The following is a 15,164-nucleotide window of genomic DNA, read 5'->3' as shown; positions in this document are numbered from 1 at the left end:
GATAGCCCAAAAAGTCCTTCAAACTATTCCTTTACAGCACTCCATTACTTTGTTGCTAGGAGCGCACCCTGTAAGGCTCATACATTTATTCATTATCTGGAAAGGCAATTATTCTGTCCCCGAATTCCACCTTGCTGGCTTCTGAAATGATACACATTTTGCTATCAAATACAAGCTTTTAACTTGTGATAAACTCCAATCCTCCCAAATAACAGTGTCAGTGCCATGCATCAATACACACAATGTGCCACAAATTACGACATACTGCCAGAGGTAGCCCTCATAAAGCCACAGATGGCCCTAATAGGTGGACAGGGGCCATCACATGCCATGTGTGATAAACAATTCAAGGGGTCAGACACAGTGCTACTCAGTGGAATACTGCCTAAGTGAGCAACAGAGACACCCACGGAAATGTATCCACTACAAATGAGACACATACTTGTACACACAAGCCCATGTACACACATGCACACACTAGCTCATCCAGCAGCAACTCATACTTTTTTATTTATCTGGTTCCTGGGCTCGGTTTAAACCCCGAAACTCTGGAATCTGTGCATCATGTAGGTGTGGCCATCTATGCTTCATGGCAGGTCAGGAGCCTTCCTGCCCCACCCACACACATTCACTCTCTCTCTCTTATTGACAGAGGAACTGTTTGTGCCTCACCTGAATTTCGGCTGCTGGAGCATTTTTTTCTTCCACTTTCAACATGATCCATGAAAGTTGAGTCTGAGCTAGTACTGAGAGAAGGAAATCCTGTAAGATAAAAACAATTGTGCCACAAATTGTAAACAAATGTGATCTCAACATTCAACCTTCTCTACAAATAACAGAAGTGGTACTCCTATTATTTCAGCTATCTGTACATCATATAATGTCTTGTTTTGGTGTGTATGCACTTCGTTTGCCACATTGTGAGTGAGGAGATAGCATCACTAGATGTGATTTCCAGGAGTGTCTGACATACCACAAGGCCATCACAATATACATGGAAAATCAACGAATCTGCTTTTGCTTCAAAATACTCTTGACCAATCTCAAGAGCATATGAACCAAGTGCCCTGTCAATTTTCTTGCTTAAAGAGTAAAGACATACCAGGGCTCTCAGATCTAGTAAGAACAATCATCTAGTTACTCTCTCAGCCAATAAAACCAAGAACCATGATTTCCCCTGTTCAAAGTTCTTCAATGTCAGACTGCCAGCATTGGAACCACTGACTATCACCTTGCCTTTAAAACACGCTGGTTTTAACAGCACCCTCCCTCTGACTTTGTCAATCTGACATATTAAGCTCCACATGATGTCTGCTTCTCTCTCTACTATCCCAATTCCGCTCACCTTCTTAGTTCTAGAAAGCTCTGAAGTATTCACTTACAATTTGCTTGCAGTAGACCAAGCAAAAAATCCTAAATACAATTCCGTACAAAGTCACTCTAGTGTCCGTCCCTAAGCACGGACCATTTCTAGTGAAACTACAAAAAGATGTGCAATTTACTCAACTGGTGTAGAGGGGCATGGCCAACCACTCAAGAAGGTGGTGGCCAGCTATTGAAGCTTAGAAGCTACTGAAACTATTATCCCCCAACATCAGCCTCAAAATCCTGCACTCACCATTGTAGTTCATCCCTGCTGCAGTACACCGCAATAGCTGAGTGGTGGTGAGGCCTGAGACTGGTGGAAGCCACTGAGCCACACAGCCCGTGAAGTGAGGCCTGTCGAGCTGGCCCAGACTTGGCTGCACAGATCTGGAGAATGCACCATTGCAGGAGGGTGAAAATGCAGGCAGCGGCTGCTGGCAGGCTTGGCAAGGGCTGGGAAGATGATGTGCTTTCTGCTGCGGAACCACTTGGGCTCAGCCTGCGGGGGAAGTAACAGTGGGGCTGTCTGAATAGGAGCTGGGGCAGAGGCAGTGACACAACCAGCGACCCTCACAGTTAATGTTAATGTTATCAGGACTTATACAGCGCACTGTGACCCTACGGGTATCCTGGCCCTGAGATACGTGTGCCTTGCTGAACATAGATGCTATAAGAGAGGCAGTTTTCTAGCAGAGAAGAGGACTAAAATTATGCTCTGGGATAGAGCCAGGTATTTATTTTCTTCCTAAACTGCAGCAGGTCTTCCATCTGTCTGAGGTCCGTTGGAAGTTTATTCCATAGCTGCACCGCTGCAAGGCTAAAGGCTCCTTCTCCAGATTTTGTTTTTCTAAACCTGGGCACTCTCACCAATTTAGCTGAGGAAGAGCGAAGACTACGGATGGGGACATACCATTCGAATATATTCTGCAACGATTTAGGCCCAAGACCATGCAGGGCCTTAAAAACAATATAGAGCGACTTAAATTGTATCCTCTGTAGCACTGGAAGCCAATAAAGCTCCGTAAGAGCCTGCAAGGCTGATGAGCGTTAAGGTCTCATTAGGGCTAGCTTGGCCGCCATTGTCTGGATTCTCTGGAGTCTCCCAATCAGATACATTGGGGACTCCAGCAGCAAAGAATTGCAATAATCCAGCCGCTCAAGATGACACTTCTTACCATCGGCGCTCTGGCCTGTGTTGGTAACATTGGAAGAATCTTCAGAAGCACTCTAATGAGGGAGAAGCTACTCCCGACTGTTTCGTTTAATTGAGTTTCCAAACTCAATTTATCATTACAATTAACTCCCAGGTTACGCACCGTCTCGGAGGGTATAAGTGGTGTGACCGAAGGAATAGGCCAAAACCCAGTTGGGAGTAAAAGTGGAACTTTTCCGACTGCACAACATAAGATCTCCGTCTTGTCGCCAATAAATTGCAAATAATTATTTTTTAACAACTGTGCAGTATCTTGCATACAATCATGGAATTTTTACAGGGATATGGATTGATTTCCCTCCAGTGACAGGATAAGTTGTGTATCGTCTGCATAATTTACAAGATTTACGTTATGCGACTTAATAGTAGCAAACAAAGGGCTCATATAAACATTAAACAATATCGGACTGATAGCGCACTCCTGAGGGACGCCATTCTGGAAGTTAGTAAACTCTGATTGGTAAGGGGGAAGAGCTACTGCCCGTCGTCTATTGTCCAGATATGATTGAAACTACTTCAATGCCATGCCTCCCACCCCAACTCCTTCCAGCCTTGCCAGAAGGACCTCATGGTTGACTGTATCAAATGCGGCAGAGAGATCCAGCAAAATCAGTCTAGCTGATTGTCCCCTGTCTGCTCGCATTCGAAGATCGTCCAGAACGGTCACCAGAGCAGTCTCCATCCCATGTCCTGGTCGGAAACCAAATTTCGGCTGATGAGCAAATTAGAACGGCCCTGAAGGACTTGTTCCACGCAAGGAGTGGGGCCAGTTAGGTGAGGACGTGGACGTGAACCCACATGTGCCTGTGGGTCCCGTGACTGCTGAGGAGAGCAAAGGCAGAAAATGAGCACCGATGACAAAAGGTGAGACAGATGGCTGCACTCCTGGTCCTACCAGTAAAGAAGACAGCGGTGAAGCCGGTGAGCGAGGAAAGACACTAACACGTGCCTGCGCTCACCTGCTTCCGAGAGAGGTTGGACGGATGGTGCGGCGGAGATGTAATGTTAGTTCCCTGGGACCTGCTAAGAATGTTAACACTGGGAGACCCCCCAAATAAGTGATGATGGACAATTCATATGGGCCTGCTGCCACCAGATTAGGAGTCGGCTTAGAGGGTGGTGGTTCATGATTGGGGCATGCACTGGATCAGTTGATGGTACCCCGTTGTCTGCACAAGGGGCCTCACTATAGCCCTCCCACAAATACCTGGCCTACAACACTTGCAGAAGGCGGGTGAAACCCGACAGGCCACAGGTATAGGGATCCTCCCATGGGAAGGGCCCTCCCTGGTCAGTGGCAGTAAGTAATACCCACGTGACAACCCCAATAGGGCATTACCAGAACGAATATCGAATGTTTGCGCCCAATTAAACACCAGCACACAGCAACCACCAGCAGTGATGGCGGACTAACGTTGGGGAAATACCACTCATCAGTAAAGGACCAGCTGCGGAAATTGAATACCCGGCCCCGCCGGAAAATCCCACAAGCACACAAAGGCAAAAGAGATCACCTGGTGCCCCAGAACCTTCGCTGTCATAATGACTGACACCAGGGACATAAAAGGCACGCTAGAGCCAAGAATAGACTCAGTAGCAATGGAAGTGATGCTCCTAAGTGCCAAACTAAAGAAAATGAATGAGAGAGTGATGGAAACCTCTCTACAAGCCATACAAAAAGTAATGGAAGCCTTAAGAGAACAAGTAAATCATCTAATAAAGGAAAGCGCGACCATGGGGGCCAAGCTGAAGGATTACAAAGGATGCTCCAGGCGTAGCAATATACGCATGGTGGTGTACGTGGAGAGAGCAGAAGGACCAAGTGTGGAGCTCTTTATGGAGGACCTAAAAGCACAGATAATACAACAAAAGAGGCTATCAAAATTCTTCTCTGAGGAGGGGGCACATAGAACCCCAGGGCCGCAGCCCCGGGGCTCCACCGAGAACCATCATTGCGTGCATTTCCACATACTGGGATTGGGATATGATTCTGCAAGCAGTCCAGCAATGGGGGACATAAAATATGAAAACACAACAATTTACCTCTTTTCAGAGTTCGCATACAAAGTAGTTCAAGTTTTGAAGGGGAAAAAAAGGCCTACTAGCGAAAGAACTCAAATACATAATGCTATTCTCCGGCAAACTCTAAGTAATCACAGAGGAAAAAAACTACCACTTTGGAACACTTGAAAAGGTGTGGGAATGGCTGGAGGGCTGGAGACTAATAAACTCCTGGTGGAGAAAGAGAAGAAACAAATCGTAGCCGGGATGGTGTCGGCTCCTGGGGAACTCCTCTGGGGGGCGGACTCGACAGCACAGACCCAAAGATAGAAAGAACGGAGGCTTGAGACATAATAAGTTCGACACAGCAGCGGTTGCAAGTCCAACCCAAAAGGAGTGAAAGGACATAGGACACACAAACTAGTGAGTGAAAACATAACGGGACAAATAAGACGGGGATATTCATGGCAAATGTTTCACAGCTTTGGCCAGCCCACCGACAACTAAGTTCCCAGGTTTGGGGTGACAGGCACTCTCTACTGTTGGGGTAGTGGGTAGTTTCAAGCCGCCCATGCAGGAGAATACAGAGGGGGTGTTTGGGGAATATTTAGTTACTTCACCTAGATCTCATTTCACACACGCACAGCTGTGCAGCAGAGAACGCATTAAGTCCATACCGGAGAGGGCCACTCCCTGAGATAATGACCGGAACCAAACAATAACCAAGAGATACGATAACACATTCCCGAACCCTAATGGCTAATCCAAGACACTGAATATTCTATCCTGGTACGTTAATGGCCTAGGAAACAGGCTTAAAAGCGGGTGGTCCTACAGTACATTAAGAGAAAGGCACCAGATATAGTAGTACTCCAAGAACCCCACTTTAAGTGCAACCACTACAAAGCCTTGGACAAATACGGCTACATTATGTGAGCACATCCCGGCTATACATTGGACTCACGGGGTGTAGACATCCTCGCCCTTAAGTCAACACCTATTGTCCTAGGCTGGACAGACCCAATAGGGCGGAATGTTGCCCAAACAGGACAACGGGAAGGACTAACACTGTACCATTTCTCAGTATAGATTCCTCTCAGACTATAGTCTGTTAAACACCCTGAGATAGCTACGCTGCTGCTGCAATTCCAAGAAGGCATCCGGATATCGGAGGGGACATGAATAAGGTGGTCTCAGTCTTCACAGCAGAGGAGTCACACATTGTAATTGCTTGTGTTTAGCTTGAGGTATTATGCGAAAGTTGTGTGGTGTGATGCAGTAATGTTTTGAGTTGTTATGTGAGTGTGGAGCTTAATGCAGAGAAGTTCAAGTTGTTCTCGGGCTGGACACAGCCCAAGATCCTGAGATAGTGATAAGTTACCAGTGTAGAAAACACTTCATTGCAATTGTCTACTGAGTTTAGTGGTGTTAGTCGTGAGATGTCAACGACTGCACAATTGCGATAGGGACATATACTTTGCATAAGTGTAAGATGTGGCTGGTGCAGTAGATTCTACTGCACAGGGATCTAGTTAGAGGAGACATGAGAATACCTGTTCAAGATGAAGAAGAGGCACCACCCGAAGATATGCCAGGTCATTATATGGCCATAAACGTGGGCCTTCATACATGTGTTTGGCTGAACCAATGGCATAGGATCACAGAGCAAAAAGATGCATTGATGTTTCTACGCTATGGTACATTTAATTTGAGAATCATTGAAAATTTGAGAAAGGTATTATATGAAATGAAGCTGCCTCCTCGACCCACACAATATGAAGCACTTAATGCTTGGGAGCGTGTAGCTCATGTTAGGCAAAAGGAAAAATATCAGCGAAGAGTCCGAAATGCATATGTGCCGATCTTAGGAAGGATGCAGAACAACGGAGGTGGAGAACTGACATAAAGGAGAGAGCTAGACAGGTGAAGAATCTGAGAAAGGGAGAGGAAAGAAGAAGAAGGAGAAAAGGACAGGAGACGTAGAGAGCGCAGGTGAAGCCAGTGATAATAGCAATGATCTCTTGGATGTGTTGTTATGGGCGCGTCGACCCCGATATAATGAGGCTCAACTTGAGGGAATGAATGATGCAGGTGCCAGTGGGAACTTTGGAGTAGCTACAGTACTAGTAAATACAAATCCAAACTTGATGGGAGAGAATTCAGTGATTAGTGTTCCTGTTAATTCCACTGTTCTGAATTCCCCAGACACATTAACTGTTCTGGTCACTATTGGTCCTGTAGTTCCTTTGTATAAGCCTGAATCAGCAGGAAATGTGGCACACACTTTGACAGTCTGTACTGGGGAAGGTACATCAGCTAACGCTCCTGTGGGCCCGAGGATGGGAGGAATTCCTTTAGTTCTGACTCAGGTGACTGTCCCTTGAGATCCAACTATGAACCAGACAGCATTTACCCCATAAGAGGCTTTGCTCCAAGACCACCAAATTCTGACATGTCTATTTGGAATTCACTTAGGATTGTTAACCACAGTACTCCAGAGAAGGGATAGTGCCTAATACCCCTGTAGTGCAGAATGGTCTTAGTGCTAAAGAAGTAGATGATTGGATTACATTTTTCAATGGGTGTCCAAGAGAAGGTGAAAGCTCAAGATTGAGTAAAGAAACAATTCAGTCCCCAGTGAGAGATAATGCAGTGGATGTGGTCAAATTAAAGTTAGAACTAGACGAGATGATAATAGGAAACCTTGATCTATCACGATTAAATGCTTGTATTAATGTGTAAAGATGTTACTAAATGTGTGAGATAAGCCCATGAAAAACTGTCTGAATTAGCTTAGAAATATGAAGTCAATTTGAATAGGACCAAGTCTCTTCAAAAAAGTTATTATGTATGTTTCGATGAGAATAACATAACTAGCATGAGAACATTAGGAATGGAATTGCAGATTAAAGAATTAATCAATAACATTTGAATGTGAAGTGAGCTAGATAAGTGGGAAGGTAGATGGGAAAAGAAGAAAAAACAAAAGAAACCAAGAGTATTGCCACCTCCGTCCACAGTGGAGAGAGAGGGCACCTCAACTTTTCCATTGAGGGAAGCACCTGGTGGAGGTTATGTTCATGTGCCTTGGAGCAGGAGCGATCTTGTGTCATTCACTAATGATTTCCCAAAATTGAGAACAAAGCCTGTGGAATGGAATGAACAGGTTGAGCAATTTGTGAAGATTTCACATGTCTTGTGGGTAGATTTGAATACTTTGTTCGATATCGCGGAAACAAGTGATTTGTGGACAAAATGTAAAGTGGCTATAGAGTGGCCGAGAAATCCGGTATCCAATGCTCCATCACCATTGCTGATGGAAAAGTATCAACAGGTGATGACCTTTTTGAAAGGGAAAATACCAGTTAAGGGCATTGATTGGGTTAAGACTAACGACCCAAGAGCATAAAGAGCCAGTGCATGCCAATTATGAGAGATTGTTGAAGGTGTTTAAGCAGCAGTAGAATGGAGACTCTCGAGTCTAGAGATATGGGGAATTTTGTGTCCTGTTTTGTGGTGGGATTGAGACCTAAAATTAGCTTGATGGTTCAGCAATATTTGATTTGTTAGCAGAATAAATCAGTTGATGAGATCTTGAGGTATGCAAAATATTGTAATGATGAGGGAAAAGTTGATGGTGGCATAGATGAAATCTGCATAGAGAGGAGGTCAGAGTGAACCTTTTGTAGGGAATGTTGGTTCTATGCAAGAAGTGTATCAGCAGGGGGCTGCTGTGATGCATGGTGTAAATGAGTTCCAACAACAGGGTAGAGGTCGTGGAGTTCCGACTGACCCAAGTGCTGGGATTGATGTGGCAACTTTGAAGAGGACGAATCATTGTCATTATTGCAATATGTTGGGGCATTGGAAGCAGGAGTGTCGTCTTAATCTCAACAGAATTTCTTTTTATACATTTTCTTATTCAGCAGAATCACATATCGATTACATATAGAAAACATACATTTCAAGTGAGATAAGGATAACTATTCAAATAATCAGCAGACTATAAAAATAGATGATCATTCACAGAATCTAGGACAGCTGATCCATTAGAAAACGATAAACTTATAGTACATTATATCCAACAATAAAGTGCCTTTATGCCAAAATGAATCACCACCTTCCCAGTTACTTGTTCATTCAATGGTAAGTAAAATTATACAGCACAGATATCACAGAAGCCATCAGATAAAGTGCCATTGTGAAAATTTGCTGTCCTTAAAGCCTTTTGGCCTAATAGCAAAATAGACTGCCAATTTGCCTCAGAGAAAGTGCATTGTGTGGACAGGCTGATTTAAAAAAATAACTTTTCACCTGCTGACTGCCCCCCTGATCATGTAGTAATCTATACCAATTTCCAATCTCCCTGGGTTTCATCCTCAAAAGTGAGTCAATGGGAGGACGGGAGTTTAAACTTGATTCCGGGCAGTGATTACTCAAAAAAAGGGTGATCAGCTAGAACCCCAGAAAAAACAATTTGCATTGATCGCCACACCCAGCATGCAATTCTTGCCATGTAATCCATTTACCCCCAAGAAGAAGTGTCACAATTCTATAAAACCATAGCATTCCAAACTGATAACTGACTATGTGGTATTCTCAGGCCGGCGTATTTGCACTCCTGTAACGTAAGATACTCATAGCCAAATTGAAAGGAGTTAGAAGTCGGACACATGGTCTCCTATACAACCTTATATCTTGTTTTCTTCTAGAGTTTAGCTGTCTTCATAAAAACCGGGAGTTAAGATCCCACTTCCTTAATCATTTTGTCTATAAAAAAAGGTGGACTGTCCTCTTTCCATCTATTGATCTTGCTTGCGCATCTCAAAAAGATGCTTCCTAATATGTTTGCACATAGGGTAGTGCCAAACCACCTTGATTGGTATCTAGTTGAAGTACAGAGAGTTTTGCCCTCGAAAGCCTTCTTATTCCAGAAGAAGCACCTAAAAAGTGCTTCCAGTTCCGTGATATAGCTCCTATTTACTTTTATAGGGACATTTGAAAAAACAAATAGCAACAGAGGTAAAATAGACGTTTTAATAAGGGCTACTCTACCCACTAATGTAAGGGAAGGAGTGCCCATCTATCCAACAAATCCTTAATCCCCACATATAACAGATAGAGCTTTGAGAGCAGGCCTACTGCGGAAGATAAGCAGGGAGATTGCTAACTGAAGTGTTAAAAAGAAGCAGTTCACTTTTATTCTGGTTAATTTTATATCTCCCAGTCCTTTTAACCTACTCAAACTCATCCAACACCCTTTGAATGAACTACTTCTCAGGCCTAGGATATAAAGTTATCGTGCCAGAAAACATTTTCTATTTAGCCATCTCCATTACGAGGGCCTCAATCCCTTCATTCTCCAGAATCCTAACTGCCAGGGGCTCTATAAAAAAAGTAAATCAAATTGGACACAGAGCACCCCCTGACGCGTTCCCCTATTTATATCAACTACCCCTGCAAGATTAGCATTCACAAACACCTTTGCTTGTGCCCCTTGATACAAATTCCGCAGAATTGCGATGAAATGGGCAGGGAAACCGAACCTCTCCAGATCATAGAAAAGCGAATCCCAGTTAACCAGGTTGAATGCTTTCTCCGTATAAACCACTGTTATAGCTGCACGGGTATGGTTAACCACGAAGTAGTCCAGCACTTCGATAAGGAAGCCAGTGTTAGCTGACATCACCCAACCAACCACAAACCCTGTCTGGTCATTATGTATTAATCAGTATTCGTGCACATGCACCATATTTTCATTAAAAGTTTCTAATCCATTTAAACATGCTAATTTGTCTATATGAGTTGACATCCCTTGGGTTCTTACCTTTTTTAAAAAACTTACAACCGTAGACTCCTTAAAGCATAAGGGTACTTTCCCACCCTCTTTAACAAAATTAAACAGCTCCATCAAAAAGGTATAAGTTCACTTCAAATGCGGTAAAAAAAACTCGACCATCATTGCTGCATGCCTTACCACTAGGCATTGTGGCAAGGGATTCCTTGGTCTCTGCCGCTGTTATGTTAGAGGAAAGTTTTTCTGCCTCAAAATTTGCCAACTGCAGAAACCTGATGGACTTAAAATTTTGGGGTATACTAGCCTGCGGGATCCTATATTTACTTTCATACAAGATCTTATAATGCTGCAAGAAAACTTGGGACACTTCAGCCTTATCCGAAACCAAATCCTTGGTAGTTGGCTTCTGCAGTTCACTAATGAATGCGGAATCACGCTTAACCGGGTTTGACCATGCACTGAATTTTCCAGTCATCTGGTTCTCCTCGTATACCTGCTGCTGAAAAGCCCTCGGGCTACTGATGTCCTCCAGAATAGCAAATTCCTTCAAGTCATGCTTAGCTTTACCCAGCTGGATCTCTATGGGGATTGTCTGTCTAGAAGCCTACTCTCACCTGAAGGGCTACATCTACTGCTGATTGGAACTCAGCTATCCGCTCCGCACATATTTTGGATTGTTGAGCTGTGAAAGCCATAATCTGCCCCCAGACAGTGACCTTAAAGGCTTCCCTGGCCAAAAACAGTGATGCCATACCACTGTTCAGACAAAAGAAATCTAGAATGAATGCTTTCATATCTTTCACCCAATCTTGGTTGGTAAGAAGGTTCCGATCCAGCTGCCACCTGGACCTTGCCCCTCTGGTTGCATCAAGCACCACAATGATGGTGGCCAAAGAATGATCAGAAAATGAGTTAACCCAAATTTCTGAGCTCCCCCATTTAAGTGAGAGAGAAATTAAAAAATAAATCCGGGAAGCTGTATGAAAGCGGTGCGAGAAGCAAGTATATTGTGACATACACAAATGATCCCCACACCATGGATCGATTAGTTGAAAGTCTAGCTTCAGTGCATCAACCACATTTTTAGTTTTGGGCGTTAATTGTTTTTTTTTTTTATTGGATGTATCCCATACCAAATCCTGGATAAAGTTAAAGTCGCCCCCAACAATTATTGGATCCACTGCTCCCAAAGAAATATCGCAGATATGTCTTAATGAATCCGCTTCATCAAAAACGAGGTCGTAGTAGTTGACCAAATTTAGAAAATAACCTTTTACACTGGCTTTCAGCCAAATCCACCTTCCCTGGGGATCTCGAATAACTTGGGATGCCAACCAGTCTAGCCCTCTGCTCAAGTAAACTGCGACAGCCAACCCAGCTGAAGCAAAATACACTTTACAATCATACTTCGGAGTAAAAAGCTCCAGGAATTTAATTTGAAGATGGGTCTCCTATACAAATAGAACTTCTGGGGAAAAAGAGATCAACCATCTGATCAGTCCCCCGTACTTCTGTTTATTTGACACAACATTAACATTGCAGCAGATACATCTGGCTTTAAGACCAATTACAGAGATAACCTTTTCTTATTAGTGACAGTTCTATATGATGTGTAGCTGAAGAATCATGATCTGTTACTATTCTGCAAATGTTTCCTATACCTTCTCCCCATCACCTCTGTATCCCCCAACCCTGTGGCCATCCACTGCCTCCCTCCCACCCCCAGAAAACCGCTAACCATGCAGGATAGGAATCGCCCACACTATCTCTCTCGCTACGGCACCAATCCTCCCGGGGAGCCATGCTGTTGCATCCTAGTGGACATGCGGCCCTCCCTCCTAAGCCTCTGTTAAATTAGTAAGCATATGTACCTGCCCTTTTACAAAGACCTTTAACATTGAATATTGTGCCATAGTAGCTTGAGCACCCTGCGCTTTGAACATCATCAACATAATTGGCCTAGACCAACACTAAAGGCCTTATTACAACTACGACGGTCCATTGGACCGCCGTAGTCGTGGTGGCGGTCCGTGGACTGCTAGACTGGCAGTCCACCCGCCATATTTTGACTTTGGTAGTCGGACTACCACAGAACCACTTGCTGCGGTGTGAGGCTGATAATATGCTGGGGGTGTCGCTGCAGCACCGCCAAGTATATTACTAGTTTTCTCACCACCACAGTCTCATGGCAGTGAGACCGCCATGAAAAGTGTGGAGGTGAGAAAACTAAGCGGGTCCTGTAGGGCCCCTGTTGCCTCTGCACCAGTGGATGCATGCAGGGGGGCACACCATGCACCCCCAGTTCCTGCAGTGCAGGGACTTAACAGTCCATGCCGTGCAGGAATGTGCAACAGTGTTCCCATTGCGGTGCCTTGCTTAGGCTGCCATATGAGCCTTAGCATGGCACCGCCATGAGACAGCTGCCTCAGGACCACCCGACCTGGGTTCCAGTCAGAATCTGTGGGCGGTCACAGTATGGGTTCAAACCCAGGTCGAGGTTGTCGCCTTTAAATTGGCGAGTAAAGGGACAACCATTGGATTGTACCCTTTGATGATAAATTATGATTTACCACCAGATTTTAGGGATACGGTGAAGCCTGAAGTCTGAGACTTTTCAGGAAAGGACATAGGTCTCATCAAGGGAGTTGCACCTGTCCACACAAAAGTGAAACCCAATGCTGAGTACCCAAGTACCCCACAATACAACCTGACTCCCAAAACAATTGCTGAGATTATCCCGTAATTGACTCAATGATACCACAAGGAATTTTGAAGGAAATATTGGGGAGTCCATGTAATTCACCCATTATGGGCTTACAGAAGCCTAGCGATAAGTACTGCATAGTTTAAGATTTCAGAAAGATAAACACAATAGTTGCGCCCTGTTGTTCCTGTTGTCCCATGGTACCGAATCCAGCTGTGATTTTGTTTCACATTCTATGTGAGGCTGATTGGTTTACTGTCATCGATTTGTGTCAGGTCTTCTTCTCCATACCTATGCATGAGGACAGCCAGTTCCTCTTCGTTATTTGGTTCCAGAACCGTGTTTTGGCATGGTGCTGAGTACCACCAGGGTATACTAAGAGCTCATATATCCTTAAACAGATCCTCAAAAAGAATCTTGAGTATTTAATTATGCCCTGTAATTCAGTTTTAGTGCAGTACATAGACGACATACTGGTCACGTCAAATACACAGGAAGCTTGCACACAAGACACCATTGAGCTGTTGAATTACTTGGCTGAGAGTGGACATGAAGTGTCCCCGAGTAAGTTACATTATTTTCAAAAAAAAGTTCTGGATCTCGGACATTATATTGAGAAGGGCGCGAGGAAGGGTTCGCGAGGGAGAATCACTGCAATTAAAAAAATTAATTCCCCAACCACCCAGAATGAAGTCAGAATGTTTTGGGGAATGGTGGGCTACTGTTGTCAGTGGATATCCAGCTTTTCCCCAGCAGCCAAACCTTTACAAAGGCTGACACACCAGGATGTGTCTGATCTGGTACCCTGGGATATCGATTGCATGATTGCCTTGCTAAAGCTAAGAGAAAGTCTCTTTTGTGTCCCGGCACTAGCAATGCCTGATTTCAATAAAGAATTTGCTCTCTTCTGCAGTGAGAGGGAGGGCTGCACTCTCTTAGTGCTTACACAATTGTAAGCCATCACATCTTGAACAACCGACTCCACCACATCGGAATCCAGGGAGATGCCCTTAAATATATCACCTCATACCTTGCCGGAAGAAGCCATCTGGTGGGACCACCTTCCCCTGCACCTCAGGACCACCCCATCACAGCAACTCAGGAAAGGACTCAAGACCTGGCTGTTCGAATGAATAGATCACCAAGAAGAAAGCAGCTACTCCAGCACCTTGAGACCCTCACAGGTGATTTACGGTACTTTCCTCTTCCTTCCTTTATTGATTGATTGATTGATAGATAGAATTAGAGACGAGTCAATGTAGATAGTATGATGACATGGAACATCTGGAGGAGTTCAGATGAAGATTTATAAACCCCTGAGGTTTTGATTGCTCCATCTGATAAAATTCATATTTTGTTTGTGATGGCTAAATTCGCAATCAGAGGGGGGATTGGAACAGCACAATTTAGGCTCCACCCTCACACATCACAGAGGTGCAGTGTTCATGTGCACCTCACACAATATTTGTAGTATGTCTTAACTTTACTGACATGATCTGAATCATTTAACCGCATTAATGATATGTATTTACTTTAGAAACTAGAGACTCATAAACATATGTAGGTTAAATTTTAGTCTAACGGTGAAGATATGTAATTCTTTTTCGCATTTACACTTCGTTTCCAGTTATATTGTGTTTATTAACATACATTGCATATGAAATCATGATCATATTAATTCAGGTTTGCATGTATGCTGAAGTTTTAAGTGCATATATACTCATATATCCAAAATGCGCATTGAAATACTTAACTAAAATTAGTAAAGAACTTAATTTTGAAATGTATTCTTGCTTGCTTTGCATGTTTTTTCTTTTGCAGGCGTGTTCTCACGATTTCATAGCTAGAGAAAGAAGTATTGTTGTAATATTGATAGTGAGGCCTGAGAGAAGAGCTAACGATCAGAAGAGGCCTTCTATTCATCGGGCTTCTGGAACAAGGAGACATGGATGCTTAAGCACAGGGTACACATGGGGTGCATGCCTCTCTCTGCACAATGTATTCCATGATCCCAACCTGCTCTTTTACCTAGACACATGATGTCTTCTCTTGCTTGAGACTGTTTTGGGGAAGGAGAGGGTTAG

General features: G+C 43.9%; 1 protein-coding gene across 3 annotated transcripts in view; it reads right to left on the bottom strand.

Moving 5' to 3' along the window:
* LOC146861856 (uncharacterized) overlaps positions 1–15,164 on the bottom strand; it is a 158,286-nt gene that overhangs the window by 57,475 nt on the left and 85,647 nt on the right. For all 3 annotated transcript variants that reach the window (XM_085641028.1, XM_085641026.1, XM_085641027.1), the window contains one exon: positions 673–762. In XM_085641028.1, the coding sequence (XP_085497154.1) occupies positions 673–762 (90 nt within the window). The remainder of the gene's footprint in view (positions 1–672; positions 763–15,164) is intronic.

Source organism: Triturus cristatus, chromosome 2_2, assembly GCF_964204655.1.
Source record: "Triturus cristatus chromosome 2_2, aTriCri1.1, whole genome shotgun sequence".
NCBI classification, from domain to species: Eukaryota; Metazoa; Chordata; class Amphibia; order Caudata; family Salamandridae; genus Triturus; species Triturus cristatus.
Note: the sequence above shows the minus strand (reverse complement) of the source record. Positions and strands in the feature narration are given on the sequence as shown.